The sequence below is a fragment of the Balaenoptera physalus genome (genome assembly GCF_965194825.1).
Source record: "Balaenoptera physalus genome assembly, chromosome: 21".
In the NCBI taxonomy this organism is placed as follows: domain Eukaryota; kingdom Metazoa; phylum Chordata; class Mammalia; order Artiodactyla; family Balaenopteridae; genus Balaenoptera; species Balaenoptera physalus.
In genome coordinates this window covers 26098493-26113443 of record NC_138902.1, presented here as the reverse complement: position 1 = coordinate 26113443, position 14951 = coordinate 26098493, and the positions used below count along the sequence as shown (strand labels likewise).

The window sequence follows — 14951 nt, the reverse complement described above, 5'->3', positions numbered from 1 at the left end:
TTTAAATGTTCTCTTAGCTTTCCATTCTCCTTAGATCCACTCAGAATTACCTTTTTAGTGATAATTTCTCCCTCCCCATTCTTATTATCTCTCTATATTATGGTGTGCTTTAACTTCCTCATAGTATTTAAAACTACATGATACTGTTTAATATATACATTTGCTTATTTGTTTATCACAGATCTTCTCGAATAAAATGTGAGTTCCATGAGGTTGGGTCTTGTCTCTCTTGTCTATCTCTCCATACACAGCACCTGTTAGAGTGCCTGGTATATGGTGGGTGAGCAAATGTATATGCCTTAAAGGAATAAGTGAAAGTAACACTTCCTTTCTATGAAGTTACACTTTGTAATGGCAATGTCATTCTTCCAGATTTCCAAGGTAGAAATTTTAATTGTTGTTGTTATTTTCTCCCAAGAATACCATTAGTTCTTATGTTCCACATTCTCTAACCCCTTGTCACTCCTTTATATTCCATGTAAATTATTCTTATCACTGCTCTGCCAGACTATTGAAATAGTCTCGCAATCATTTCCTGCCTCAGTCTTCCAGACTACAGTCCTTTCTACACTCTTGTTAGAATGCAGCCTTGCATTCTTGTTAGAGGGACACCCTAGATTGCAAAGAGACTCTCTGTCACCTCCTTATTACACATACTTTTCTCTGCAGCGCTCAAGTTCTTCTATAGTGCTTCTCTTAACTACTTTTGAATGCCTCATTCCCTGTCTTTTCCCTTTTTGACACCAAATATTTCAATTGATTTTACTGTGATTCTGACATGCCCAATACTTTTTACATCCTTTCTCATGGCTTTTCCTTCACTTGAAAGAATATCTTTCCTCTTCTATTTGTATCTGAAAATATCTTATCTATCATTAATGTCCATAGATGACATACATGCAACCTCTTCCATGAAGCTTTCTCTGGTCCCACCATAGTAATACTCTTGCTGACATTTATATCTTGCTTACTTTTGAACATTAAGTATTCTTTCACAAGAGAATTCCTAATATGATTGTCATATCTAAAAATATCTCATACTGTCTTCTATCGAAATGTTGTCTCTTACTGGAAACAGTAAATTCATTAAAATTACGGGCTATTTTTTTATATCCTCTACAGCATCTAGTCATAATTTTTAATAAATATTTATTAAACTATAACCCAAGAGAGACATTGTATTAATTAATGAGTGCTTTATCTAATGTTGGTTGTAGGATCAGTGTCATTACTTTGTGTCCCTCCTCTTTTATATTAGCAATTACTAAATATTTATGAAGATTAAAGAGGTAAAGACATTTTAATATATTTCTCAAGTAATTATAGCAGTTAAAGTCTAAAGGACTAAATGAAATTTCATTGTTGAAATGGTGAAGCAGAATTTGGTGGGGAGCGGGGGATAACATGATTTAAAAAGACAAAGTTGTTTAACATTTGAGGAAGGAAGTTAAGAGAAGTTAAGAGAAATAAAATATGACTCATTGCTGAAAACAGTGTTTATTTGGAAAAATTTTAAGCATATTTTTTTACAGAAACTAAAAGCACCAAAAAAAGAAAAAAAATGTATCAACTGATCAATTGTCATGATAAGGAAGAAGAAGTGATTGATAGAATTTGAATTTGGAGATTTGTGCAATTAATTATTGGGATTTAAGAAATAAATTGTGTCTTTAACCACCACGTAAAAGAAAAATTCGTCTCAGGAATAATGAAAGAACAGCTGCCAAAAATGAAATCAATTAATTTTGGAAAAGTATAGCCTGGAACATCAGGAAAGAAGTATTCTAGTTCTGATCTTACCCAACTGGCTTTAAGACCTTGGGAATTCACTCTCTCAGACCTCTATATTTATGTTTGACTAAGCAAGCTTTAAGGCCTCTTCCAGATTAAACATCTCTAAGTCAGTGAGCATGAAAACTGGAAGAAAAAAAAAAAAAAGAGTCAGGTTTAAATAGCAACAGCCTAGAAGATTTGGCAGATTTTTATGGTGATCTAAATGTGAGGCAAGACTGAGAACAAAGTAGGAAATTAATGATCATAATGAACACGACATGGAGAAGCATAGCTCTGGAAATTTTGGCAGATATTATTAGTGCTATGTTATCATTTGAGGATTTTAAATGATGTGATGTTCCTGGGTTTTCTTTCCCAGCAAATTGGGTAATTTTGATCTATGATATTTTTTAATTACTGAGTATTTTAAATCAGTACATCTCTGTGGCTAAGTAGAAATCTTAGTTTTCCTTAAAAAAAAAAAATCATAGGGAGAAAGCTAATAGCGGATTTGGTGGTGTGTTTTATAGAGGGAATTGTTCATGGCAAATTACTGCTATAGCATTTATGAATTATCCCTGTAACTTTGCAGTTAGATGGTACTAAAGATGATGAAAAATAGTGGAATTCTTATGGCTTCTGGAACTAGGGCAAATCAGATGTTTTGAACAATATTAATCTAGTGTCCTTTGGCATATGTTAGCAAAAGAGCTGCCAGGAAGCATCATGTCCATTTATTGATACACAGAAGTGGCTGTTGATGTGATTATGGGACAGAATTTTGAAAGGTTAAATAGTAACTCAGAACCAAGAAGGTGACTACAATAGACTCGAAGTCTCCAGACTTAAAGTTCTTCCTTCTTTTTTTCCATAACGTGGCAGAATAAATGGCTACATTTCTTTACAGTTGATGCAGACATTTGTTTTTAAACTGAAATAAATGAATGAATGAGAGTGGAATAGACAAAATATATTCAGACCAGATTTTAATAAAAAACCCTCTAGATTAGTCCAACTGCAGTATGATAAGGATGTGAGCAACAGCAGGATTGGAGAGACCAGTTTTGGAAGGTAGATGAGAGCATTATGTTGATAATGTTCTCGAAAGTTCTACATAAGAAGCTAAGGGAAAGTAGTATATGATCTGTGTACTTCCATCCCTCCAAAATATCAAAAAGACACTTAAACCATTGAGATACTTTCCATATTTTGTTCTAGGCAGTAGAAGGCACATAACAAATTATAGAATTTAAACAGAACATAAAGGGTGAGATTAATGTTACATGAAGACTAAGATAACAATAAAAATGTAACATCCAACACACTCAGTTAGAACTCTTGAAGGAAAGACTTTACCTCGTTTTCTTACTCTGGGATTCAGGTACCTGGTATCAGCATTTTTATATAGAAATAGACAGAGAGGGATCTTTAACTCAGAATTTTATAAAATAACATAGATGTATTTGTTATGATTGAGTTAATGCTCCAACATTTGGGCTGTGCACAGTTACTATGCATAGTTACATGCAAAATAATTGAAAGGATAGTGAGTTCCATTTCTTACTTATTAAAGAAATGGTGAAAACTCTTAATCTCAGAGGCTAAGAGCCCAGAGCTAGTCTGTGTCCCTCGCTTCTTGTCTCACACCTTCTAGTTTTTCCTGGAATGTCTGTCTTGCTTTAGAGCCCTAATCACTGAATCAGAGTCTTTTCGTGTGCAATTTTTTTTCAAAATGCCATCCTGGAGTACTGTGGATTTGCTTCCCTTTAATTTGCTCAGCAAAATTCAAGCTGCAAATTGAGTCTTTCTGTCCTGCTTGCCCCCTCCATTGTCACTGTGCAGAGATGAATGAACTGCAGCTGTGTTCACGGTTGTGGGAATTAAAACCCCTTTGTTGGGAAAAACTACATTCTGCAGGAATAGAAGATGCGTAGATTCCCATTGATGTAGAACCATGACATCTCTTGTGGACACCTTAATATATGTTTCCAACATTAAGCTATAGCTTAGGAGAATTTGCTAGTTGTTACTACAACTACTTAATGCCCAGTAGTATGCGGTTTGCATGATGATTATGTAAAAAAAAACCCAAAAAACAAAAAATACACACACAACACAAACAGAAAATAATTGTTAGTAATTATTCTCTTAAGATGATAGAATTATGTATTATATTTTGCTCATTTTTTCTAGGCTTTTATATTTCCTATAATATCTAGAGTTACTATTGTAATGAAAATGCAATAAAACCTTACAGCCCAATGGTGTGTATGAAGGGAAATGGACGATGTGCCATTGAGAAGAGCAATGATATCTGGAAAATTAAGTCACCAGGGAAGGAAGGTGCTAAAACCCAAGTTGGACCTTGAAAAATCAGAAACAAATCAGAAAAATGGAGAGAGGCAAGGGACAAGGATTTCAAAAGAAGCAAAGAAAATGGACAGAATATACTTACTAATAAGATTATCATTATTTATGGAGCCCCTTCTTAGAATTTTTCAAGTATCATATCTACACACCTGATTAAAATTTGTAAACAAGTGCTCTCTAACCAGTGATGCTAAACGTAGTTGTGTGTTATCCTTGCTGTCCTTGAACCACGGAAATTGAAAATGACTCTTTTAAAACATCACTGTTTGATTATTCTATGGTATGTCCAGGTTCATTTCTTCCTTTTGGAATTGAGAAGAAATTGCTAAGTGTTCTGCTTTAAAGGAAAGGAATAACACTTGTCCTGTGGCACTCCATGTAGAAGAGGGACATACTCAGTGCCATCATTCTAAAGAGGTGATCACTAGATATCTGTTTTGCTGGGCACAGAAAATTCAAATGACTAAATCAGTGATGATCAAACTCAGTACTAGGGGGACACCTTGGTAATTGCCATGCCAGGTAGTCAAAATTTTCCCTGCAACCTCTCCAACTTATTTTATAATCTATATCTATCTAAGGATTCTACCTAATTTTTACTTGAAAAGTTATTCCTTTACTCATTTTCACTTTCCTGCCTTTCTCCGCATCTCTCCCACTTACCCAGCATTCTCTTTCTTCTCATTCTACCCATTCTTCAAAATCCCCTTCAAATCCTACCTCCTCAATTAAGTCTTTTCAATCATTGCTCCTCATGCTGATCTGCATTTTTCTAATATCCGAGGGTATCATTTTCAATGATAGGGTTTTTGGTTGTCTACTTCGTGTGGATTTTTGTTTTCCTTGAGGGTATCACACATGACTTGACTTATACATTTTCCACAGAGCATCTAAATTAATATAGTGAAATCTGCCTGGGGCTGAGGTAACAGGGTGATGTTCCCAGAAACTTAATCATCAACCTTCTGGTTCCAGCCAGTCTGGGGTCTACATACTAGGGGTCAGCATGTAGTCACCATCTTCCACATGGGTGAAGGGCTTAGTTTCTACAGATCAGCTCAAAGATATGTGTCAGATTGTTATGTATATCCATTGAGGAGGAACTAGGACTCCAAACTACCTTGCTTGACTGCTTCTCCTTTGTTTCTGCATCCCCTCACTTCTCTCATTGTTAACTCCTTGTGCCTGCTCTTTGGGGCTCGGGGAAGGCCTAGGAAACTAAAGCCTTTTTTCTGCAAACAAGAAACAGGGGACCTGGAGGGGTTTTGTACCCAGGAAGGCCCTGCAGGGTCCTGCTTGGTTTCAATCCCCCTTTTCTTTGATATTCCTCAATCCTGAGGGGAACAAGGGTAGGACAAGAAGGGGAATAAAATTTTGGATAGAGAGGTTAGTCATAAACTTGGCAAGGGAGCTCAGTTTTAGGGGCACTGGGTTTCATACCCAGTAGGTACACAATACGAATGTGGATTTGTGCCATCATTGACTCACTGTCTTTCTCTGCCCCCAGGATCTGAGAACCTAGAACACTGCTTGGCACACCGAAGTATTTAGTCCATAATTAGGTTGTCTAATTTAGAGCTATCTCATTGCACTACTCAGTAGCAGGGTATGCTTCCATTCAGGAAGGTTAGTCTATTCATTCTGTGTAATTGTGCAACAAATAAGAGCCTTTTGATTTACCTATATAACTGTCTTGACAAATGACAAATCTATTTTACCTATGCTTTAAGCCTATGATCAGTAATTGTCATTTATTTTTTAAAGGTCCTCCTGGACCTCCAGGTGAAAAAGGAGATAGAGGTCCCGCTGGAGAAGTTGGTCCACGAGGCATTCCAGGTCCAGTAGGTATGGTAACTACTCCATCATATACTGCAGGGCTAGGTAATGTACATCTGTGTATGTGTGTAGGGGGAATGAGTTATTTGACTGGTTCCCTGTGTGGCGTGTGTGTGTGTGTGTGTGTGTGTGTGTGTGTGTGTGTGTCTGCATGTGTATGTGTGTGTGTTGAGGGGATATCAAATGTTTTGGTAGCCTAATCACTATCATGTTCTGAATGGTAAGCAGTGACTCTTGATTTTTAAAGAAAGTTAAGTGTTTTAACAACATGGGGTTGTTCGTAAGTCTAGAGAGTGCTGTTCATATCACTGACTGCAAACAGTATTTGGCCGACCTAGTTTTAGGTCACATGTGAAGGAAAATATGAAAACCATCTTCACATTGAATATATTTGGAGGTTACCTGGATTTTAAGATACAAAAAAAAAAAAAAACCAACTAATGTAAATCAAAGGCAAATTGGATTATACTCCTTATATAGTCCTTAACTGGAATTTATCTGCTTAAACCTATGCAATCTCAGTGTAAATACTTACTAGAATACAGATGACTTTTCCCTTTGCCGTCAGCCACTCTGTATCTTACTTAGAGCAAAATTGTTTCAAATTATTTTCTTCTGTAATCTTGAAAGCAATATTTTGAAAGACAGTAATAGAAGACAGAAAAAGAGAAAGAGCATGAACTTTCTTTGCTCTCAAAAAAATAAAGATAATAACAGTAACATGATCATGATGGTATTCATGGCTAGAAATCAAATACCTGCACGCTTTTTGAAGGTTGGGAGTATACTGCTCAGTCTAATGGTAACTAGAATAGTTTGTGCTGCCAAAAAAATGTCTAAATACCAGGGACTTGATCGTATTTTTCTGTCTTTTGATTATATGAACTGTTCTTCTTTCTGATCAATGTATCAACCAGCCCAGGTTACATCAGAAAAACAATTTTTAAAAATGAAAAGCATGAATTTGACACATGCCTGCCCTTTACATCATAGTGCTTAAAAAGCCAATATATAAAGTTTACCTTAAAAAAAAAAGCTTTTAAAATTCTTTATATATATATATATATATATATATATATATATATATATATATATATATATATAAATTGTTGGTTTGCCTTTGAAAGTAATACCAGGTAAGATTCTTTATTCAGAAAAGTCTTTCTACTTGACTAGCACCCAGCAGATCTTAGCAATGGTGCATTAATGTCATAAGCGTGGGAAGTAACCAGTGTTATATTATCTGCCAGAGCGGCTATTGTCAAAGGTCTGTCAGCTCCTCCATTACAAATTGCAATTGTCAAAGCTTTATAACTCAACCCTAAAAGTTCAGTCTGGGCTACAACTTGCCTTCCAAAGCTTCATCTTGGGAACATCTTTTGTAGCTGTTTTGGAATCAAATAGAAAGAGGGATTTAAAAGCTTCAGCTTTTGTTACTACCATAGACGGATACCGTTGCAAAGCTGCTTTGATTCTTTAAGTGAAGGTTTAGTCTGCTGCTGTTGGTATTGCTCATATACACAAATAGGCATTATCTGGCCCCTCAAAAAAGAGAGGTAGATTTCATTGTTGGACTGATAAATTGACTCTTTTAGATTATTAGGTTGCCATTTGATTTGGTGCACTGCAGCAAAAATATTCAAGTTACTAGGCATCTCTCCTACCTAATTGCTGCATTCTGTTTTGTTCTTTGCAAGATTGCCTATTTGCCCCATGTTTGGTAGGGAATCAGGAAGTTAAAAGTATATGATGGACTGTCTTGATAATTCTACTTCCCGATTTAATCAGGTTTACTAAAATCCCACCTATAGGGACTTCCCTGGTGGTCCAGTGGCTAAGACTCCATGCTCCCAATGCAGGGGGCCCAGATTTGATCCCTGGTCATGGAACTAGATCCCACGTGCTTCAACTAAGAGTTCACATGCCTCAACTAAAAATCCCACATGCCACAACTAAAAGATCCCATGTGCCGCAACTAAGACCTGGTGCAGCCAAACAAATAAATAAATAAATATTACAATGGGAGTGTTTAAAGAAAAGACAAAAGAAACCCTGTACCAAAAAAACAAAACAAAACAAAAACAAACAAACAAAAAATACCTATACATGCAACTGAGCCCACTAAACTCAGCTTGACCCGAAACCATGATATGAAAATCTGAGAAGATATAAGTGCTTAGTAGTATTAAATAATCAGTACATTAAATATATTACAATTGTTACTTATGTACTGGGGTGGATATTATGTTAAACTGTGCTTTATCTCAAAATAATATAATAGAAATTCATTTCAGCATGCCATTTCCTTGGAAGCATGCCAAGGAGAATTACCTGACCTTTTACTTTAAAAAATGTTTACTGAATACTTTCCTTGTGCCTGGGACACACACACACACACACACACACACACACACACATATGGCTACATTATTGTTTGGGATTACAATGGAGTATGTAAAAACAAGAGCATGAGAGATAGAGTAATATATTCCTGCACTAGGACCTCAGTATTTTTTTAATAAATATTCTTTGATACTTCTCATTGCTTGACTTGTGATTTTTCTGGGACAAATCTTAAAAATCCAATTTTTAACTTACATTTCAAAGTTATCATTTCAGCTATAGCAAAATTCTGCCATTTGAAGATGCCTGATTAGACTATATAAGCCTTCCAGTTAAAACTCTAAGATTATTTTTTCCTTGTGTGTTTTTATTTGTAGTGACAATATGTTACATATTGAATATCTACAGTGTACTAAATGCACTAATGTTTCTACTTACTGTTACTGTTATCTATCAATTTTTACACGTGAAATTTTAGGAAAGACATTATTCCTCCATTTGGAGATTCACCTCTTTCATATCCATTAGTGAAATTAGATTGTTTCGTTATTCTCTCAAATCTTTATGCAAAATGAATTATTACCACTGTTTTTTGGTTTTTTTTTTTTTTTTTTATTTACCGTGTAGGTCCTCCAGGTCTTAAAGGTGATCGGGGATCCATTGGTTTTCCTGGAAGTCGAGGATTCCCAGGATCAGTGGGGAAGACCGGGAGGCCAGGTATTATGATAATGCATATTTTCTTCACAGAATATGTAAAATAAACACCAGATCATAGATATTCCTTTCAACTCCTTAGATAACAAAAATAGTCATCATAGTATAAATAGCAACACTCACATGCAGTTTATTTTGTGATCTGAAACATTTTGAAACTGATTTCTGCCCACCTGAGGAAAGTTTCTATGTCCAGAAGGAAAATAGTTCAATATAAAAACACAGCAGAGGATCTGTCAGCTCCACACCACTATAAATCACCATGAAGAATGGTATCTATCTCAGAATAAAGAGAATGGAAAGACTGGCAGAGAAAAACAAACAAGCAAAGTATTAACACCCCTTTAACCAAAACCGCCAAACCCTGTTAAGTTACAGTTAGCAAAATACAGGCAGACCTGCAAACCTATCCTTTGCAAGAGAACCTGCCTGCTACTGTATATTAGTACTTAATAATCACCATGTGTGGGCCCTTTACAGTTTACATACATGATGATATTATTTCTACTCCTTATGCCGCTAGCCTAAGCTTGAATTGTGAACTGTACACCGAAATTTTAGAAGAGAGCAGGGCACAGAAAAATGCAGAACCAATTAGCTGTATTACCAAGTGGTAAGTAATAAAACATTTGGAAAGTGGGACAGAAGTAACGGAAGCTGGAAGCTGTGGAAGTAGAAAGTAGAGCAGGACAAGATGTTACAAAGAAAGTCGTGTTAGAGCTGGCCTAAAGATGCACAGAATTTCTTTACATCTGTGGTTCTCAAACTTTAGCAGACATTAGAATCACCTGTAGGGCCTGTTAAAACAGCTTACCGGGCTCCACCCCCGGAGGACTTTCTGATACAATAGGTTAGGGGTTGGGCTCCCTGAGAATGTTGACTCCTCACAAGTTTCCAGGTGGCAGTGGTAATGCTGATCAGGGACCACACTTTGAGAGCCACATCTTCAGGTGAAGAAAACTGGAGAAAGAGAGACTGTAAAAATGAAAGCAGGGGTAGAGGTAATAAATCCCTTGACAAAAGATATTCTCAGGATATTACTTCCTTATTAGAAGACTCAAATTTGGTAGAAATATGAGCAGCAGTGCCTGGTACTAGTTTAGTTATACTGCAGATTAAAACAGTGAATGCATTCTTCCTCTACAAGAGTCCAAAGAGGGTAATAAAATTAGAAATAAAATCTACTAATTGTCATTTTCTAATTAATGACCCAGCCTGGACTATCTGAGTGATAATCAAAGCAAAGTGGTTTCAAAGCAAAAAGATTAGGAAAGAGCAGCCCTATTTATTCTCTATTTTCTCTCCTGCTCTCCTTTTCTTCCCCACCCTGCCCTCTTCCTTCCACATGTATTAAGTACTCAATATATATATATACAAGGGATAATGCTTGGTGCAGGGAAATGAGAAGTAAATAAGACACAGTCCTTAACTGATAAAGTGTACAAATATAAGAAGAGAAAGGGAAGACTTTCTTCTTGATCCATGGCAGATCTATAGAGCATTTACCATCCGACAGATTTACTGCAGAGAGTTCGGAGGATTTAATTGAAGTGTAACCTTACATATCTTCAAAACCCCTAGAGTACTCTGAATAGAACCTCATTAAATGAACTAGGTTTTCCAGCAATGTAAATAATGTGCTTCTCTCTGGTTAGACTCTTGGAGTCCATTCAAAGTCTGATTCTAAGGGTGAGTTATGGTCTTTCTTAGGAATGTCTAAAATTATAGACCACAACGAATTCCTTTATTTATTTGACAAACAGCTATCGAACACTCTGTGCCATTCACGGAGATATTTATAGTCGAATATATGGGTTTGGAACTCAGAGGGGAAGCCAGAGGTAGAAAGACAAAGTTGTAGCTATGCTCATATAAATGTTCATTGAAGTCAATGAATTTTAATAATCATTGATTTTAGTAATATTTTACGGGTAGGCAACAGTGAGAAGAGAAGGGGCCTAGGATAAAGCCTTGAGTGGTTCCAGAAGTACAGACTGAGCAGAAAAAGCAAAGCAGCCAGAGTGAGGAAGAAAACCCAGAGAAGGTGGGGTGAAAAAAACCCAAAGGAGTTTCAAAAGTTGGTCAAGTAAGATGCAGCCTACAGAAAGCTCTTTCCATTTGTTGCCGTGAGGATGTTGCCTTTATTGAGAGCAGTTTTGGTGGGGCCGGGTGGAGTGGGGTGGAAGCCAGATTGGGGAACGCCCAGGGGTGCCTGGTGGTGAGGCTGGTAGACAGCGGGGTAGAGCAGTCTGACTCTGCAGAGGGGGCGGAAGAGATCAGCTTTTTCATTTGATTTTGTTTTTTCTTTGAAAGTGAATTTGAATACTATTTAAATGCTGACAGCAAGGTAAAATAGAGAAGTTGTTGAAGATACAGAGGAAAGAAGGGTTAACAAGATTGTGGAAGGTTAAGAAGAAGGTGGAAGGTGACGAATTCAGGAAATAGGAAGAAGCATTAGGCAGAGGAGGGAAGATGTCACATCTGAGTTGAAGTAGCTGAAAAGAGTTGGGCTGGGCTAAGTGTGCCTGTGTGTGAAAATGAGGAACCCAGTGCCTTGCTCATGGCAGGGGCTCTGAGAATGCTTGAAGTCACAATGACGCTATTGAAAATACCTCCTCTTATATTGATATTTAAAGTTAGAGTGGTGGTATATTACATGCCATCTACTTCTTACTTTTCAGTGGCTTTCAGAAATATTAGTTCTTTATTTTTGACAGAAGTGTGACATATCTGACAGGAGGTGGTTAAGTCCAGGTTTTGACAAAGCCCTTGGGCTCGTTTTTAGCCTAAGGTGTCATTATAAAGGAGGGAGGAATCCCTGTTCTCTAGAAAGGATGTTTTTAATGTGTTCAAGTGTGAGAAAAGACTTCCAAGTGTCGTCTGTGAGGAAATCTCTGAATCATGCTAAAACGACATAAAACATTTTTTTTTTTATTTATAAGAAGAAAAGTGGGTCATTTGTTCAGATCTCTGGCTTGAACAGAGATCAAGGTTTCGTTAAAATACCTAAGACAGGGACTTCCCTGGTGGCGCAGTGGTTAAGAACCTGCCTGCCAATGCAGGGGACACAGGTTCGAGCCCTGGTCCGGGAAGATCCCACATGCCGTGGAGCAACTAAGCCCCTGCACCACAACTACTGAGCCAGCACTCTAGAGCCCGCGAGCCACAACTACTGAGGCCACGTGCCACAACTACTGAAGCCCGCACGCCTAGAGCCCTTGCACCGCAACAAGAGAAGCCACCACAATGAGAAGCCCCCGCACCACAATGAAGAGTAGACCCCGCTCGCTGCAACTAGAGAAAGCCCACACACAGCAACAAAGACCCAACTCAGCCAAAAATAAATAAATAAATTTATTTAAAAAATAAAATACCCAAGACAAACTACAACATGAAAAGACTTCCCAGAGTAATTTTACAATTATTTTCTAATTCTGATAAAAACGCTAGAATGATAAAATTAAGCTTGTTTATTATATTATCTTCTCTGAAAAGAATTAGAACTGATCAGTTATACCATTTTAACCGCCCCCCCCCCAATTTTTGTTTAATATCTTAGATTTTTCCTCTTGAGGAAAGCTAAAACTTTGGTATTATATCTCATAAAAGCCTACCATCAAAAAAAAAAAAAAAATAGAAAAGGTTTTAGGTACTTTGTGCTAAATTAATAATTCTTGTCAATTTAATATTACCTGAAATGACTGAATCACAATTAAAAAATGAATTTAATGGTGTACAGTATAATCATATATGCAAAGCAATTAGAGACTATTATACTGTGATAAAGAATGGTTGGCATTTCAAAATAAAATTTTAATTGGAAATAACTTCGATTTTTAAGTGCTAAATCTCAATTTTCGTGTTACTCATCACACATTATTTTGTATTTTTTTTAATCTGGTAAATTGGGGATCAAAAAAATCTTCTGTAAGAGGTGAATAAGGACAAGTGTTCGAAAACAAAGCATGGATGAGGCAAAGTAAGCTAGAGAAACAGACCAGAAAAAACAACAAAATAATGATTAAAACTGCAAAATAAAATGTAAAATAATTATGCCATAAAAAAGTAAAATGAAACGAAAAAATCCTCTCATTCTCTGAAAATAAAATCACGGAGACAGTTCTAGCTAAGTGATGTTGTAAAACAAATAAGAGCTACCATCTCTTACATGCATCTCTTAAGAGCAAGGCCCTTTATAAACATTGTTGCTAATTTTCAAGGCAAGTTTGCAATGGAAGGTACTATTTTTTCATTTGAAAGAAGAATAAACTTCAACTCAGAAAGGTTTACAGACTTGTTCTGAGCCACATACCTAATAAGTGGCAGAGCAAAATAATTCAACACAAGAGAATTTAAAATTGTTATTATTCCAAAGCTCATGATCTTTGAACTATGCCCTTTGAGCTCTTAGATGAAAAGAGAACAGTCCTTGATTTTGTTGGAGGAAATCAAGAACATTAATGAAGATTTTGATTTAGAGATAGATGGCTCTATGATCAGTCCTGCATTTATGCCAGGAAGGTGATTACTTACAAGACGTATCTGACGACTCTTGGAAGAAGAATCGATATGTGAGAACAGCACCCCTCTAGTGAGATGGAATTGTCATCGTTGAATTCTCTTGTTGGTACTAACGGCTTAACCTCTGGATATAGCTTTAGGAACCTTAGGTGAAATAGCAACCCATTAGCAAAGAGCAGGGTCTTAACAATGTTTCCATGTAAGGTCCTGACCCTTATTAGCACAGGGTCTGTAGCACACCTCTATAGTATGTGAATGAGCTTTCTCGAAGCCAAAAGTAACTATCTAGAGGTTTAGACACCCCTCACACCTTCCCAGCTTCCCACAAGACTGAGGTAATTGGGATCTCACCACTCCCAGAAATTCATTCACAGCTCCATCTTTGCTAGGCTTCACACAAAAGAAATAGAAAACAAGACAGACAAATTGTAATGGGAACGGAAAAACAAGGTTTGGGATGAGACGGAGGGTAGCAGGCTTTCTGGGAGAGGGAGGAAGACACAAAGAAGGAGGAGAAAAAGGAGTGTGAATAATCCCAAACAAACTGCTTACACCTCAGTTTTGCCTACTTTAGGAAAATGGAACATTTAATGTCCTGGTAAGTAACCTGAGATACTGTATGTATAGGACCTACCCATAAAATGCTAAGTTCATAAGAGGGTTTCTAAAATGATAGCTATTATTATTATCATCATCAACAACATTATTATGTCTGAAAATCTGTAGGTTGTTATACATTGTTATTCTAGATGACCTTGTGTTGCTCTGTCTCCATTTCAAGCACTGTGAATTGCCTACATTAAAAAAATTTTTTTTCCTTTTATTTATTTTTATTTTTTTAAAGGAAATTCTGGACAAAAAGGCCAGAAGGGGGAAAAAGGGAGTGGAAGCATGCTAAGTAAGTTTACGGTTTCTTGGTTTTTTGTGTGTGCCTTTGTAATAAACAAGCTTGTGATAGTGGTGGTCTGGGCTTGAGGCAAAGGTTGAGAACTTCAGTGTTGATCCCTGGGGATTCTCTGGAAGTCAGCCACAGTTTTCTACAAATAAACTGTGCTAAATGGTGTAAAACAAATAGATTAAGTTATACTACTCTAAATCTCATTACCCATTTGTATTTAGTTTTTGTGATGAGTGTAATTTTCTAAAAATTTCACATAGAAAATTGTTCAATTTTCAAGCCAATTTCAATCTGCTGAAAGAAAATCAAGCATATGAATAGAAACAATACAGCCTCCCTACCTACTAACTGAAATAACTGAAATGTTACTTATAAGAATTTGAACAATCTAAGAACAGACTAATTCTCTGACAGCTGGGGTATTTTTGTGTGTTTTATTTTGTTTTGATAAAAACTTGAAAAGTGGTATTCGATATCCCAGACCTTCAAAACTGCA

At 36.5% G+C, this 14951-nt stretch overlaps 1 protein-coding gene across 5 annotated transcripts in view; it reads left to right on the top strand.

Moving 5' to 3' along the window:
- The window catches only part of MSR1 (macrophage scavenger receptor 1), a 225809-nt gene that overhangs the window by 183850 nt on the left and 27008 nt on the right, over positions 1-14951 (top strand). For all 5 annotated transcript variants that reach the window (XM_082444520.1, XM_082444524.1, XM_082444523.1 and 2 more), the window contains 3 exons: positions 5908-5988; positions 8950-9039; positions 14402-14455. In XM_082444520.1, the coding sequence (XP_082300646.1) occupies positions 5908-5988; positions 8950-9039; positions 14402-14455 (225 nt within the window). The remainder of the gene's footprint in view (positions 1-5907; positions 5989-8949; positions 9040-14401; positions 14456-14951) is intronic.